This window comes from Epinephelus moara, chromosome 5, assembly GCF_006386435.1.
Source record: "Epinephelus moara isolate mb chromosome 5, YSFRI_EMoa_1.0, whole genome shotgun sequence".
NCBI classification, from domain to species: domain Eukaryota; kingdom Metazoa; phylum Chordata; class Actinopteri; order Perciformes; family Serranidae; genus Epinephelus; species Epinephelus moara.
Window position 1 is genome coordinate 12,574,055 of NC_065510.1, and position 17,846 is coordinate 12,591,900.

Sequence of the window (17,846 nt, forward strand, 5' to 3'; positions counted from 1 at the left end):
GCTGTGGATCCATCCCATCAGCTTACTGTCCCATCTCAGGATCAATTCTACCTCATTACTTATAAATCAGCATAAAGAACAGCACAAAAACCAGCCAGCCTGGCAACTGTGCCTTTTATAAACTGACAATCAGCAATTCTGCATGAAGGCTAAGCTATCATAATTTAGAGAGTCTTCTTGTCAGGTTAATGTCATGGACTAATGTAAGTAACTGTCCTATGAGAATCGAGAACCAGTTTCAGTTAAGAACCAGTTCCAAATCCTCTGATCCATCTTAATCGTGTGCTTCCAAGCTTATGAATTTATTTTATTAATATTGGCATGGTTTTCTGACAGTTGCGTGTTGCAAAACAATGATGTCAAACTGAGGTATATGCTGCCAGAAACGTGCAACAAGAAGACGAAAGAACAGTCCAAGGTGTAGCTTTATTTCACAAACAAAAATGACAATGCTGTTGCTTGTAATGTCTGCAAAATTATAATTTCAAGTAAGGGAGGAAACCGCAGTAACATGCTGAAACATCTTGCTAAGCAACATGGGTTTAAAATCCAGGAATGCCATGTATCTGACACTCTACACATCAGTGGCACTACTAATCGAGCATGCAGACAGGCTGAGCAGATTTTTTTCTCTGACTAAGAAAACCGAAATGAATACAAATCTGTCATTTCATGTACACTTTGTTTGGACTTAGAGATGATAAAACAGTTGCTAAAAGCCTATGTAGGCCTACTTTTTTCCACATAGGAAATTGATCAGGGACCAATAGGGGAATCAATAAAGACTTGGATCGATAACACTCAGTAAAATCTTGTCAATTCCCATCCTCTCAAGCCAAGACAAATTTCTCCCCCAAATGCATGCATGGTATTTTTGTATGAATTCAGTAGTTGAAATGTTTTTGCTCTTTTTGTCTTTTGGCTTAAAACAGCCATCAGTGAATTAAATGATTAAAGAAGCATTTAATGATTTTTGTTTGTTTGTTAGATCTATGAATAGTTTATAATTAAAAAAATATAATAATAGTGAAAGCTTTCCCTCACAGTTTCCCAGAGCCCAAGGTTACATTTTCAAATTGTTTGTCTTTGTCTGACAAATGCTCCGAAACACAAAGATATTAAATTGACAATCATATGAGATCAAGTAAACCAGCAAATCCTCAAAACAGCATAAGGATATTTGACATTAGTGCTGAATAGATTACTTAAACAATTAGGTGAGATGTGCCTCTGTTTGCCTCTTTTTACAATTTGGCATTAACTTTATGTGCATTCACACTCTCTTTCTGCACAGCTCTGTGTTGTGTAATGCAACTAAAGAGAATATGGATGAAGGAATGTGCTGCCACCCACACCCCACTCACTTGTGTTTTTGTTTATATACATTAAATGCCAGATGGCACAATCAAGTTACATGCATTCACATTATGAACTATCAGAGGGTTTTTCATGGTTTTGATTTGTCCTCCTCTCAAAATGTAAAGCATGACTTTAAGGACAACAAACACAGCTCTTGTCTCAGAGTCTTTTAGTACAACCAAATTTGTCCCCTTGCATTTTTACATGTTCCAAGCATTTACTGGTCGAGAGGGATGTGCTTGTAAAATAAAGAAATGCTTCTTTTGTCACAAAGTTTGTTTTCTGCATTTGCAACTACGTATGTAAGGGGAAAAACAAATTTGTACATTGTACACATATTAAACACCATGGCAAGATGCCTGCATCGTTACAGCCCTATAAAAAAAAAAAAGACCATTTCCTCAGCACAATACAGACATCATGACCTGCTCTACTGTTTTGGTTTGTGCAAATAAAATATCAATGATCACAATGCTTTCCAGGATAGATCACCCCTAAGAAACACTGTATGCGTTAACTCGTCCCGTCAGTTTTGGTGGGTCAACTTTAGAAACCACACTTAAGTTTTGGTACTGCACTGGAGGAGAATTCCCCTGAGGCTAGTGACAGTGACAGCCTGGCATCTTAAAGACAGGTTAAAGTGTTACAGTGAGGTGACGATTCATTTACATTCATAAGGAGAGCAGCTAACTGTTTGAGCACGCTGTGATGAAACAGATGTCAGTGCAGCTATGCGTGCAGGTACATGTGGTTTACACTAAGGGGCATGAGGGTAGCTTTGCGACCTCCATACTAATGTGATTCTTTGAGGCGGGTTTGCTATTCAGTGGACTGGGAAACTTCATTAAATGTATGAATAAAGAATCTATTTACAGAGGAATTGATGAGCCAAATGAATGGAGACATACAACATGGCGTGAATGCCTGATCAAACAAGCCTGCAAATCAGTTTCCATCTAACCTGACTGTAAATATGAAATAGCCTCTCGGCCTCTGCCTATCTGTCCCTATTTGTGCAAAGCTTTATGAACAAACTGGACATGTTCGGCTTGCAGAACATGTCTCTATGGTATCCATGTCAACTAATGAGAATGAACAAAACACAGAGTGTGTTATTTTTAATCAAGTCACCACAAGAGCACCTTCTGCATACACTGTTGTTGTAGTTGATGATTAACACACCCTGATGTCAGTTTAAAATGTAACAGTCATCGCTCATCATTCATTCCTTGACTTTGTCATTGATTACTTCTTTTTGTCTCTCTGTGTGTCTGCAGGTGGAGTCCAACAACCCTGACGCTCTCTCTCTGTCTTCATCCTATATCTCTCTTTGTCTTTCTTTCCTCTCTCTGCCTGTCTGTCTGTCTGTCTTTCTGTCTACGCAGCTGTACAGCAGCATGCCTGTATGTTTGCCAGCAGCACAAGCAGAAGCACTATGGAAGTGAAAGAGCGACGTCCATACTGCTCACTCACCAAGGGCCGCAGGGACAAGGAGGGACCTTACACTGGTGAGTAGCTCGGTTAGCTCAATCTGTCTTACAGTCATTCATTTATTCGCTCAATTGTTTGTTTCTTCAGTCATTACTTAGTCGAGTCAGTCAGAGGGTCAGTTGCACTCAGAGATCTTTTGCCGGCCTTAAAATTAGGGACCACTGACATACTGTATGATACTGACAAATATACTATTAAACGTGCCGTGTGTAGGATTTAGTGGCATCTAGCAGTGAGGTTGAAGACAGCATCAAATGAATACCTCTTTCCTAACCCCTCCTAAACCTACAATGGCCTTCAGGTAATGTAAAAATGTAAAAAAGCCCTTTCTAGAGCCAATGTTTCATTTGTCTGCTCTGTAGAAACATGCTACTGCAACATGGCGGGAAAAGACCTGCTGCATATGTAGATATGAAAGAATCATTCTAAGCTATCAAATACACAAATCTTAGTTTCAGGTGAATTTACACTAATGAACACATAATTATGATATGTGATTTCCGCCATCAGATCCTCTCAAATCCCACTCACATACAATATATTTAAACTACTGCTGCTTTGATTATTGCAAGAGCCTTCCATTGACAAACCAAGTGTTTATCAAAGTGTGAGAAGATCACATTTTTTAGCGGTGTTGAACTTCTATCTTGCTGCATCTGCCCCCAGGAGCACTCTCTACAAATCTGTTTGGATGTGTGGCTCTCGAGAAACCTTTAAGCAGCAATCGGCCCGTTCTGAACATGCATGTTTTGAACGGTAAAGTGCAGTGTGTGTGCCCTTAGTCCCTATTGCAAGAGCCTTCCTTCTCTTCTGTGAGCGCTCTCCAACAAAAAAAACGCTACACCAATGGTGATCAATGTTTGTCCTCATTGTCGAATGCTTTCTTTTTCTTTAATCCGTCTTCTGAACACCAAATTTATTTTGTTATCTGGAACATCCACTTCAGAAACTTTTCTTGGACGCCTCTCAGCGTTCTCCGCCATAGCTTTGGCCATTTTCCTAGCTCTTCCATCGTTACGGTCTCTCCTCCCTTCCTGTCCTCTTTAGCTCTGGCTTGTTTATGTGAAACGCATCACCTCTGGTGTGCCAGTGCGGGGAAGTTGCTACAGACGTCATAGCTCTGGTTTTACTGCGAAGTTCAGAGAGCTTTCCCTTGCAGCGATAGGCTTAATCAACACTCTGTGAACTCTTTTTGAAAGAGCTGAAATGTGAAGGGACACTCATTTACCTCCAAACCTAAAGTACAATATGTACTGCCAAGCATTTCACAGCCAATCAGATCACAACCAGCTGAGGGTTCGCACAGAACTGTGGCAGTGTGGCACATTTAAAATGAATTTGGTTTCATACAACTGAAAGCACCATGCAGACAGTGCTGTAAAGATGCATTACAGTGCTTAGACAGTCACTGTAAAGCGTGCATCTATGTGTGTGTGTGTGTGTGTGTGTGTGTGAAGTGGCAGTGAGGAGATCAGTTGATGTGCTTGGAAAGTTATGGGGCCAAAAAATACATCTGAATAGCTTGCAGTTCTTCCCAGAAGGCAGACGTTGATATTCATTGTGCAGTACATGAGAGAGGTCCTGGGTGATTTTTCCAGCTGGCCTAAGGCTGTACTTAGTCCAGCTGCTGAGAGAGCAGTCCTCCATAGATCAACCTACAACTCTGGAGCTGATCTCCAGGAGCCATAGAATATTTACTGCACTTCGGACAGAATTATAGTTTGTGTTGGAGACAAAATGAATAAGGTGAGAATCATCCTGCTTGCAGCCAGTGAAACTGTCTCCTCAACAAATAAATCATCTGCTCTTATAAATAAAAAGTCCATGTGCCAAAGGACCCTCTGTGTGCTCTCAAAGATACTTGAAAAAATTATATTTGTGTGCTTGGTGTGAATATTGACCAGAGCTGTACTGAGATATTGGGTAGCTCCAGAATCATTCTAAAACTCAAATAGACATACAGTACAGTAAACTCATCGTGAATGGCATCTCATAGCTGCTTTATACTGTATGTACATGTCTGAGAGTGTCACTTAAACAGACTGGGAACTGTAAATAACACAATCCAGCCTGGAGGATGGACAACAGTGTCTGTTATCTGTGTGTTTGCATGGTTTTGTGCTTATATACAGTATGTGTGTGTATCTGCTCATGTGTGTGTTTCTATCCATGCTAGGTTCATCAGGGGACAGTGAAGACTGTGCTATTGGTTCCCAGGGACTCCGGGTCCCGACTCAGAAGTCCTACTCCTCCAGTGAAACACTCAAGGCCTTTGACCAGCACCAAGACCAGACCAGGTTAGAAATGGAGTTGCACGCATTATAATGTTCCATTTTGATAAACTCAGTGGATAATACTGGGGCTGTGTCATGGCTGTGTAAAGCACAAAAACAGGTCTTTGAATAATGTTGTCTTGAGTAGACAATTTGACCTACAGTGTGTTTGGTAACTCCAGAGAGAAACTGAAAGCTTCAGCGTTTCTTCACCGGGAGGATCATACAATTATTAATACTTTTTTTCCGTGTCTGCACACCATTAAACAAACCACTGCAGACAGCAGACTTGAGTATAAAAACTACCTTTTACCTTGGATGATTTCTGCTTCCGTAAGCTGTTATTTCTTGTCTCATGAGAAAGTTTGAACCAACATGATGTTATACTGATAATTTCATCAAAACATGTCATATTGAGAGACAGTTTTAGGCACTTGCTTCAGATGTTATCAGCCCATTAAAAAGCTGCTAGCAGTTGTCATCGGGAGCATAGATTTAACGGTATGTGTTTCAGGAATTGTCGGTTAGAAGTCTAGTCTAGAAGTATAGAAAGACTTTATTGTCATTGCATAGGAATACAATGAAGTAGTTGCGACTCTCAAGTGATGCATTCCAACAATGAACATAAAAACACAGGAAATTCATTGAGGATAAAAATGCTGATAAATAAATATAAGTATGTAGTAGTGGATGGCAGACTGGCAGTAGTAAACATTATCACTTTACTTGTTTACTGTTTGTAAACAATATTGTCAGCGAAAGTGAAAGCCAAACTCACTCTTATTTGCTATATATGTGTTTTTAGGTGTCGTGTCCCTCTTTCTCTTACTCTTGGATCTGTGCCACTTATGATCTGACAACTGGTCGCTACCTTTTTATAAAGTCCTGACCTCACTTGCACCTACTGTGCCCAGGAACGCCCAAACACAGTGAAATAAGATGACAATAAAAAAACACAGGCAGAGGGCAGAGTCTCTGCAGATAAATACAGCACAGCCCTGTTGTAGTGTAGTGTAGACCCTCTGAACTGTTTCTGCGGCAACAGAACAGATTTTTTTTACAGTAAATCTGTTGTGTGTCTAGTTTTTTTAATCCTTTTTTTCAATCAATTTTATTAATAATTTATCTTTATTACACACTCTGATTTATCTGGTCTTAGCCTACGTTGAATGGTTTTATTGCTGTTTTTATCTGGATGGTGTATGCTATTTTATTTGTCTTGTAAAGCACTTTGTAACTGTGTTTTCATAAGTGCTATACAAATAAAGTGTGATATTATTATTATCATTTATTATCAGTATGTTTAATTTAGATGCATAAGTTAGCAAAATTAGTGTCACATACTTAGGGTAAGTTAAGTTACGCCACACACATAATTATTTTAACCCAAATGATGATATTTTCCTAAACCGACGTAGTTTTTGTGCTAAACCTCACCAAACTGCCACCGTTTCACAACTTTAACAAAGAGTTTAAAAGGGACATGTTGTATATGCACTTTCTGGCCCCCTGCAGTCGTCCACTCTGAAGGATTATAATGGCAGTAATCACAACTAATAACGGCCATTCACAGTAAAGACCTGATAATATTCGAAACATGTGTTTTAGGCTAGTTTCCTGGAAGAGCAGTGTAGATACGGTACAGTAGATGTTATATATGAATATAGTTTGAACGTTTACTGGAGTTTTATTGGAGTTGTACTGATTACTGATGATTGAACCACATTAGGGCTGCTTTATTCTCAGTGAATGAAAATCAATTTCACCACAGTGCCACATTTTTTTTTACCAGCAACCCTTGATTATCCAACAAAAATCAGTAAAGGACATACATTATACATCTGACAGGCAGAACAGTGAAATGTAAATTAAATGCTACTTCCATAGATTCCTGAAAAAAAAAAGTGTTTTTAAAAATAATTTTAATTTTAAACCAATTCCATCTGCTTGTAGTTCTTGAATGTCGTATCCCAAATGTTTCTCTTTCCTCAGTGTGGTTTTGTGTGTGTGCGAGCCACCCACCTGAGTTGAGGACATAGTTTTTGCTGTGTGTTAATTAGCTATTGTCGGGTATGTATGTAAATGATATTAAAGCAGATAGTATTGACAAAAAATATGACCCGTGTTGTTCTATTTCAGGAAGAGAGGAGAGTGAACAATGCAGCAGACTCGTAAAGAACATGCATTTTGTTAACTTCGGAAATACAGCTGGACTTAATGTCCCAGTTAATTTCCTGTTGTCCTTTTTAATCACTCTTTCAGTTATTAGCTATTAAGCTGTAACAAGCCATATTCTCAGATTGCATAATGTAACTCACTTCACTTTAATTTGTGGCCTCTGCACTGAGTTTCAAGATGCTCCCAACACCCGTCACCCTGTAACAGTACATCCAACAGTGCTATGAGCAAGTGAGCAGTATACTGTAGTTCCAGTTGAGCTTTTACTAACTGTTGTGATCCATTCAAGCAGGATTATTGCACCAGCTGTAGAGAACAATTGTTCTCCACCACTAGCAGTGATCAGCCTTGACACTGTTTTGCCGTCTTTTGTTTTTGTTGATGCCTAACTGTAATTCCAACTCGTTGGTGCCTGTGAACGCAACAAAAGGGCAGAACAAAGCTGGATTTATTCTGAAGGACTGTCCTTTAGTGTAGTAACACAACTGACGGCATTTGTCCTTGGTTGTTGACAGGTTGCTGTACGGGACGACAAAGGGATACAAGGACATGGTTCACCGTGAACAGGATGATTATAACAGACAAGGTGAGAGTCCACTGCACCCACACATATGCTCCCCGTGCCTCCTCCGCTTAAAGCAACAACACTCAGAATAGTGTATTTTGAACTAAACAGGTGTTCTTTTGGTAGCGTTGCCATCAGCTCCTTGAAATGTCATGTTAATTTCCTCTCCGTTGTTTTTTTTTTTTTTAAATGTTTACATTGCTCAGTTCTGCCAGTTGTGAATTGATTTGTCTTTAGTGTCTTAGTATGGATTTGGTCGGGTGTTTCTGTAATGTCTGATTTACATGTCCTGCGTTAATGTAAATCTTTATGCTTTGTATTTTGCTTTTTGTTGTTTTGTTGTTTACACATTGGGGGAGTTTTAAAACTTGGAAAACACATTAACAGTGTGAATATGGATAGATGCAGGTCAGATGGGGTAGTGGAAAGAGCTGTTGAATCATTTTAATAATAAAATTATGTATGCTGATAGCTACAGTATGATGAATCACTGAAAGTGACACATTAAAGTCTTGTGAAAGAAATAGAGAAAATTGTAAAAATAGCACATTAAAAGAAAAAAAAAAAGCCTAACCACAGAAGCGCATTCATTGTTCTCAAGCTCCAATTAACACAGCGTCAATATTTGAGAAATGAAAAAGTCATAATTACTCAATCATCTTATCTCCTTCGTTTTCACTGCTGGCCTAATTGGAGCTCATTTAAAATTAATATAACTTTTAATTGAACGGCAGCACTCGTTATCTCTTGTTGTGCCATTAATTACGGAAAGCTTTTATAATTTCCCTTTTCATTAGCTGATTAAAGATGAAGAGGCACATACTGAGATTCTACAGATGATTTGTTTGTCTTCTTTTCATTTATATTTTAAAGGATTATCACACGTGTTATTTGAACCTGATTTCAGCTCATTTCCAGTCGATGTAAAAAGAGTTACTCCTGATGATTTATTAAATTTAATGAAAAGAAGTATTTTGAATTTATAATCCACTATGAAATACTTGCCCTAGTCTGCATGTTCTCAAATATTAAAGCTTTTTTTTTGGAAAGAAAGAAAGAAAGAAAGAAAGAAAGAAAGAAAGAAAGAAAGAAAGACAAAGGAAGGAAGAAAGAGAGCCCCTACTGAAACATCCATTATTAAGCTTGTTCATTTTGGTTTTTGGGGGAACTGAAAAAAAAGTTTGATGTAATATAATCACAGAAAAGTCATACAGCTCTGCATCCATTAAGCAACTGCAAATCCTTACTCATCAATCAGTTTTTAGACATGAAATTTGAGAAACATCATTTTGCATCTTTGATCATATAAACCATGAAAAATGTATTTAATTTACACCAAAGAGAATTGTAATAATCTTCATGAATGCATATTTTTGTGAAAGTATTTGTCTCTGTCTAATTGTGTGGACCCCAGAAAGAGTAGTTAACGTTTCTGCATCAACTAATGAGCATCCTAATTAATACAAGTACAAACAGATTAGGGCTTCTTCATTAATAACCAGTGTTGTATCAATTGATTTTATATCATTAATCAGAGACTCATCATGACTCTAATCTTGGAATAGTTGGGCGTTTTATAGCTGAGGTTTTGACATAAGAGTTGATGGGTTGATTTATTACGGGTTCGTCATACACCTTAAAAAAATCCAGCAGTCTAAAGTATAAGATGGCTGTCAACTGCTGACCTTTTGAAGATATAAAAACATATTCCATTACTGAAACTTTAAAAGTTTCTTTTTTATTTCTTTGCCACAGTCTTGGTTTTGTATGTGTCTTTTGTGATTCAAAATTGCATCAGTTTCGGCCTTGAGTCTTCTTGTTTTTTAAACGTTATTTTTTTCTGAGTAACTGGTATAAAGGAATCTGTAGCAATGACATGCGTCCTCATGTGACTTGCACTACCTTCACAGTGTATATTTTAATAGTCTCCAGGCTTAAAGCGCTGGTAATCTGTCTCCTCTCCTGTAATGACTAAATGGGATTTAAGGGATCTAGTCAATAAGTATTCACCTTCTCTGTCTGGTTCATCTTCTGCGTTCCTGCTTCTATTTCCACGGCTAGAATTGTCTTCTATAATTTCTTTTTCAACCATTGTCCTCCCTGAAAGCATTGCTGCGGTTTTACAGTCCCTAACCAGGGCCAAGGCTTTTCTTCTTCGCAATAGAATAAGTGAGATGCTGCATGAGTCAGGCTCGCTCTACGGGTAGCAGCTGCTGTCAGTGTGTGTGTGTGTGTGTGTGTGTGTGTGTGTGTGTGTGTGTCTGCGCGTGTGTGTTTTCCTTTCTTAACTGAGATCGTCTTTGCCACATTCTCGCACTCAAAAGCAAGACCACATGTGTCTGTGATGGTTTGACACAGTCAGACAATTAATCAATTAGTCGCTTAACAGAAAATTAATTGAGAGCAGTTTTAATGATTGATTAATCCAAGTAATTTATCAAGCAAAACTGTCAGATGTTATCTGGTTATATCTGGTTCCAGCTTCACAAATATGAGGATTTAAATTCCAAGGGAGAAGAAAGGAGTGGAGCACACTGATCCATTTACAGCCTTTAAACGTGCGATCAGATTTTTCAACACCACAGAGGCTTCATCAGAGCCAAAGAAAGAAGGACTTACATGTTTTTGTACATTTAATATTTTTATTTTATGGATTGTTTAGTCAGACAAAACAAACAAGTTGAAGACATATCCTTGGCTTCTGTGAAACTGATTTTTCATGACTTAATTTAGCATCAGGCAATAAACTCTTTTGTATATAAATAATCTAGGAGATGAGAAGAGAACATGAATGTCAGGGTTATGTCTTTTTTTTTTTAAAATTTAACAATGTAGAATCAGTTAAAAACAAATATGTTTTTTAGCTTATTTTTTCCTAAGCTTTACTATAAAGTATTTCTTGTGTGAACACATCTTGTTACATCAAATTGTGTTTTTATCACCATTGGGAAGTTATCATGGACTTGTCTTTATCTTAACATCATTCATATTTGAAGGAACATTTAAAGATGTATATATTGATGTAAATGTCAGATTTTTATCTTGTAATGAAGTTGGTATAGAAGATAAATATATAAAATGAAATTCTTAATATTTATAGTAATAAGCAATAAGCAGTGAAACATGCACTCACCATAATGTATCATAAAATATTCACATTTCCACACAATAGTTAAATCTCCATCTGTTTCTGTTTCAGGTCAGCACTTCAGTCTCCGTCAGCTGGGAATCTGCGAGCCGCCTTCACGTCGTGGCCTGGCGTTCTGCTCCGAGATGGGCCTCCCCCACCGTGGCTTCTCAGTCGGCACAGGCCCAGACCTGGATACCGACAGTCAGGCTGTGATGTCGCCAGAGCGCGCCATGAGGCTGTGGGGCCGCGGGGGTCTGGGTAAATCGTCAGGGAGGAGTTCCTGTCTGTCCAGCCGCTCCAACTCTGTGCTGACTCTCACCGACACCGAGCATGAGAACAAGTCAGACAGCGACAACGGTAGGACGTCATCTTAACTTTCTTTTTCTCTTTTTGGTGTTCTTTCCCTCTGTGCTCAACACCTCACATACCAGATGCAGTTTTTAACAGTTTGCAGTTTGAACTACAGAGCACTCATATATTTACTCATTCCAATTGATTTAAAAATGTTCAGTCTTGATCGTGGTCCTTTGAACGTGTGCATACTTGATTTTGAATCATGCTCATTTTTAATAGGACAGCGACATACAGTGCCCAACCAACTCTAATGTCTCGCTGCATCCTTAGCAATAACCCAGCATCTCTGAATACTCTCACATTTCTCGAGTCTGAATCGACACACTTGTAGCTGATGCCTCAGACCTGTCTTGACACTGACAAAACACAGCTAATGATTGTGACATCCATTTTTAATGTAAAGATTTAATTCTTCTACATATACATTTCCTATGGTCGAATCACAGTGAATCCCGTCCTCCATTTTTTTTCAACAAAAAGGAAAATCAGCCATGTGATGGAATCTTTACATCCTGCTGTGAGTCTGCTGGTTGTAGTGTGTGAGAGGAAAAGAGGATAAAGCGTTGTCACTTGTTCTGCTCTCGCCGAATTCTCTCATCCGTTTGTTGCCAAAAGACATTAACTACAGTGTTTTTTTATTTATTTATTTTTTATGCAAATGTCTGAGTGGAAGCGAAACCCAGATTTCATACGTGTACAATTATACAAAACTTGTTTGGTGATGTCAGTGTTGGTCAAAGCAATGCATTGCAGTATGTTCCAGTGGCAGCTGTTACATAGCCAGAAACTTTTCTGTTCCTTTCCGTTGGGGCGGCTGTCTCTCAGGAGGTAGAGAGGGTTGTCTACTAATTGCCGGTTTGATGCCCCGCTCCTCCTGTCCACATGTTAGAGTGTCCTTGTGCAAGACACTGAAACACAAATTGTCTCCAGATAAGCAGGCGGTTTGTGTGTGTGTGTGTGTGTGTGTGTGTGTGTGAATGGATAAATCAGAGGCAAATCATAAAGCATTTTTCCATCTGTTGAGGTAGAAAAGCGCTTTATACGAAAGTGCAGTCCATTTACCATTTGGTCCTAATTTATTAAAGAATTCCTCCTGTTCAATGAAAGAATGTTTTCGTCTATGGAAACCTAATGGCATTTACTAAAGGCAGGAGAGGCTAAATTTTTGTTCCGATTTGTAAACTCATGTCATAAAGGTTTATATTAAAAAAGAAGCACTGTAGGATTTTGTAGGCATTCAAGATTTAGTATATTTTGTTTGTCAGTGAAAAGGTTTCATTGCTGTTAAAGCATCATGGAATAAAGTTGTAAGCTACAGCAGTTTCTCCTCAATAATGTGATTACCAAACACATTAACACGTCTAAATCCACCTTTATTTAAATCAGCAAAATAAATGAAACAGCCAAGTGGCGTAGATCTCTCAAATGGATATGTACTGTAAATGTACACCCCCACTCAGTGTTCCTCCTGATGGTCGGAGAGGGGGAGGAGGCTGGTACAGTAGTTGAGGGCAGCAAAACACAAAAGAACGTCCTGCTAATTCATTTAATTAATGATCGCGATTTAGCTGAGCAGTCATTTGTTTTCTGCATGTGTGTTTCAGAGTCAGTGTTCACTTGATTGTATAGATGTAAGCGCAGAAATGTAAATGTGCAAATGTCTTTGTCAGGTTGTTCTTTGTCTGCTTATTAATGCATTTTTTTGAGTGTGTGTGTGTGTTTGCGCACATATATCCTCAAGGTAGTTTTCCCTAACAGGTGTGAATTTCATACTTAATAAAGGACTTGTTTTTGATTTCACACACTCACATGGACACACACACACACACACACACACACACATACACAGTATTTTCATTAAGTGAGACAAACACTCACACACACGTACACACAGTGGGTTTTCATTAAGAGATGTGATGTTGTAATTAACAGTGAGATAAAGTGCTGAGTCATTATATTTCCTATATTAAGTTTGATAATGTTTTTATTAAATGGCATTATGCTGTGGATGTCAGTGCTCTGGAGGAAACACTTCCCATCTCTAAAAGTGAGTAGTCGTCAAGTTTTCAAAGGCTAATTGACTCTTTAAAATGCAGCTGTGTGTGTGTGTGTGTGTGTGTGTGTGTGTGCCTGCTCTCATTTGTTATTTGTTAGTGTGTGTGTATGTAAGGAGTTGAAGTGGTCAAATGGTAACACAGGGTCACTTGTGGGTTTGGACTGGTTTTATCAGTGGTATCATAGCCTAGTTTTTGTGTCCCGTGATAGTGGTGGTTGGGTCATTATTGGGGTGGTGATTAACCCTGATGAAGGCATGCTAGCCTAGAAGATTTGGTGGATGAAGCATGGTCTACTAGAAAAGGGCGTGCAAGCTTACACTGGTCTGCACCCCTCTGTGTTTGTGTCCTTGACGTAAGAAAGTAGTGGGTCATTATCCGATTAACACCAAAATTACAGTGTGTTACAGAGAAATTCTGCCGTTATCTAGTGAAAAATGATTAATAAAAAGGTGTTGACATGGATGAACCTCAGTAGATGACTAAATGTATGAATATCATGAAACGTAACAATACCACAAAAACACTAGAGCACAACAGTTTGTAGCTGAAGGCCACTGTGTCGGTCTAATCAGGACCTGTAACATCTACATGACCACTATCAATCAGATAAGACTTGCTCGCAAAGTTGATATCTTTGCTCCTTTCCACTGCGGAAACGATTGCAATAATCTGGTTGCAGCTTAATTTCCTGGGCTGTATATGAACCTCCAAACATTCCGCAGTTTTTAAGCATGAGATAAAACGTGCTTAATTTTGTGAAAGGGTCACAGTCATGCTCTAAAACTGTGTGGTTAGACCTGGGTTAGAAAGCTACTTTTTAGGTTTAGAAAAATATCATGGTTTAAGGTTGAAATAGGTATGTTTGATATGTTGACTTTTGGTTTCACACGGGACTTGTGTACCAATGTTGGTGAAAGTCCTGTGTTTCTTTGATCCCTCTCTCTCCCGGCCAGCTCCTTTGGTGGACTGCTGTTTGTACTACATCATTTGATCTCCCCTTTCGCTTCAGTTAGGCTTCGTTGTTATCTATTTTCGTCATACCTTTATACCCTCCTGAAATTTTCACTAGGTTCACTAGGTATGAAGGTTTGATGAATTGTATGGTACATGATGGGATTTGTGTGCAGCACTAACTCCCGCACCTGCCATGTTAACTCATCATAAAACATGCTTCATTCGAACTAGACAGAAGCAAAATAATACTCAAAATCATCTTAGTAAGTCTTGCTAGTCATTTTTTTAGTTATTCCACTGTTCTAACAATTATAGATTCTGGTTTGGTCGAAATAAATCCGAATGTCACAGAGATTTTCCCCGCAGTCTCTCTCTGTTGTTGCTGTCCAGCTGTTTACAGTCCTGTAACATTATCCCCACTACACTCAGGTGCCATGTCTTTCAGCTCAGTTGCCTGTTCCACCAGTAGAGATTGACCTCTGGTGGGGCATGATGTGCACTACATACAATATGCCGTTAATTTAGCCTCTCCATATAAGTTTAATAGAATGATGAGCACCTGAGTTGTCAACGGAATTGACAATCATTACACTTTTTTTCGGTGAGAGCAGGCTGGTCCTTGATGTTAACAATAACGTTTTGTGGAAAATGTCAGTCAACAAAGACCGAAGTAGTAGCAAGATGGCTAAAGGCAGATTAATGAAAAAGATAAGTGATTCTTAATTTAGGCACATCTCATTGCCAGCATCCATCCAAACATCAAATTGTCAGGCAACATTAAACTAAAAAGAACAACATGGTAACTCAGTGTTGTCTTCGGGTTTGACAAAACTCCAAATTTGCCTTAGCATAACATTTTGTTGCTGCTGTCACCCACTGTCTCCCTGCCATGTCTAATGCACATCATCTTAAAGCACAGCACCCTCACCTCCTCTGAAGGGTGCATATTTGCAAACACAAATATAGAAAAGAATCAATGAATTATGTGAATACAAATAAACTTAGTTGCGGCTCCTAAGTACTGTTGAGAATCAGCATTCAAACAGCCGTACAGACTGAACCCTTTAGATTTCCATTCACGAAATAAACTCACACCCAGCAACATACAGTAAACATGTTGAATTAACCTTCATCCTTTGCTTCTTTATGATCAATGAAGTATTGAGTCGTGTCGAGAGGCTCCTCTGAGAGTAAACGTATGTGGTGAGACGCTACTCAGCAGCCTCCTCACCCTCACCTCTTCTTTTGTGCCGCTCTTCACTCTCTGAATAGGGCTGATAGTCAAGTTATTGTACTGTAAACAGCAGACGTTACATCGCCTCCTCTGAGACACCCATTGTTGCTCCGTCCCATGGTACTGACCCTGGTTCACAGCAGAAAGTGTGTGTGCATGGGCGCGTGCACGAGTTTGTGTGTGTACAGTAATTTAAACCAACTCCTGTGATTCTATCTGACGCTTTGTTGCAAGAGGAAGCAAGAGAACCAATAGATAACAGGGAGGGCAAGAAGAATGGGAGAAGACAGGAAAAACATCAGAGAGGAGGAGAAGAAAACGGAAAGCAGTTCAATGGAGATATAGTAATTCAAAGGGGAGGCAGGGAAAGTCGAGAATAAAGGCAGAACAGGGATTATTTGTTCTCCTGAGAGGAAATATTAGACCAGAGACGTCTGGCTGGCTCTCCAGTGGACACACATGCAAATTTGCACACACACACACCGGCAGACGTAAACACCATTGTGGTGTCTGAACCCATGGGTGCCCAGCTGCTGCTTGCCCAGTTACTTGATATTGGTGATCTCAACCACGGGGACAGAGTAAGGAAGATACATTTACATTTTTTGTCCTAAACACACTGATACAGGTGTCTCTTTCCTTGAGAAAGCTCTCAGATGCAAAGAAGATTTATTGCTAATTATGTTACAAGTGAAAATCCAATGTCCAGCATTTGTGAACGAAACAACAAAGAAAAATATTAATTATTAATGTGTACATGGAAGGACAAACAGACAGATGTCTAGTTTTGTACCATAGTAAGAAGCTTAAAATATATTAGCTGACCTTCCCTGACCAATCTCTTTACGTCTAAATGTGTGCTCTGTGCAAGTACGTGTGTGTGTTTTGTGTTTATGGTGTGTGAAGAGAGCAAGGCAGAATAGTGAGAAAGACACGATGTGATGGAAATGGGGGGAAAAAAGGACAGAGTGAAAGGGAGCGATGGAAGCAGACAGGCGGATAGAGAGGAAGGGTGTATCTCGTCTTTGCTAACCAGATTACTTTACTATGTGTCAACAAAACACTTAATCCATTTGGCATCCCTAAACCGCTTAACATTATAACCTTAGCTGTTATACAGACACACACACACACACACACACACACACACACACACACTCACACACACACAAAGACAGAGTTATAGGACATAAAATATGCTCTGACTTTGCAATTAGTAGCAAAGTCCACCAAAAGGGGATTGGTTCAAATACCCACATTTGTTTAACAAGCTCTTAAACACTCAACCTCAACTTAATCTTAAACTTTGTGATTCGATGTTTCCACTGGCTTCTCTCAAAACGTTACTGTGTACAGTCATGCACCTGCAATGTTTTCTTTTCTTTTGTAATCACATTTTAAAAGACAAACCCGGCCTACTTTTTGTGCTACTTTGAATGCATCGTCAGTGTTAAAATTAAGACTTAGACGTTAAACGTAGATGGGCCTCCTTTAGAGAGTTTTGGGGATTTAAATGACAGCCCCTCATGTGCACCATATGGCCAAAAGTGTGTAGACACCTACACTGTCCACATACTTCCCCCCACATCAGTGTTCACTAATGCGATCCCTGGCTTCTCTAGTCCGTATGTTGAAGTATCCTTGCGCAAGATACTGAACCCCAAATTGCTCTCAATGGCTGTTCCACTGGTGTATGAGAATGCGTGAATGGTTACTGAGTAGAAGGTGGCACCATGTATGGTAGCCTCTGGCACCAGTGTGTGAATGTGTGTGTGAACGGCTGAATGTGACATGTAGGGCTCTAGTTTCCCGGCGCAGCGCAGGGTGGCGCAGGGTGGCGAAGCCCGCGCAGAGCTAGTTTCGAGTAGTGCAACCTGAGGCACGCTCAGTTTGGTAGTTTGGCAGGCCGAGGTGCGCTGAGATGGGTGTGGCGGCGCAGCAGGGGGAGGTGTCGACAGATCCGGCTTGGCGCAGTGACAGTTTCGTGCCAAAAGGCTTCGCTGAAGATGCGCTAAAAGCTCGCCAGCTGAAACCAAGTCTACTGTCAGCGCAGGGGGAGCGCAGCCGGTGTAAGCCGAAGTTTGGCTGACCGGTGGACAGTGCGCACATGTCACCAAAACCTCACAGGCAGGTTTCCAGAATATCAGGCACATTAACGATGCAATAAATACCCAAAAAACCACTATTCAATGCAACTATCTGCAATCAGCACATAAATGTATCTCTATATCAACTGTCCCGTCACATCTGA

The 17,846-nt window shown here is 39.6% G+C and overlaps 1 protein-coding gene across 2 annotated transcripts in view; it reads left to right on the plus strand.

Annotated features, from left to right (window-relative positions):
- The first annotated feature begins 2,636 nt into the window (after positions 1-2,636).
- Positions 2,637-17,846, plus strand: part of LOC126390032 (teneurin-3) — a 285,118-nt gene continuing 269,908 nt past the window's right edge. The window contains exons 1-4 of one of the 2 annotated variants that reach the window (XM_050044110.1): positions 2,637-2,867; positions 5,027-5,147; positions 7,817-7,887; positions 11,066-11,353. In XM_050044110.1, coding sequence (XP_049900067.1) covers positions 2,765-2,867; positions 5,027-5,147; positions 7,817-7,887; positions 11,066-11,353 — 583 coding nt within the window. In that variant the 5' untranslated portion in view covers positions 2,637-2,764. The remainder of the gene's footprint in view (positions 2,868-5,026; positions 5,148-7,816; positions 7,888-11,065; positions 11,354-17,846) is intronic. The other variant, XM_050044111.1, reaches the window with a different exon arrangement.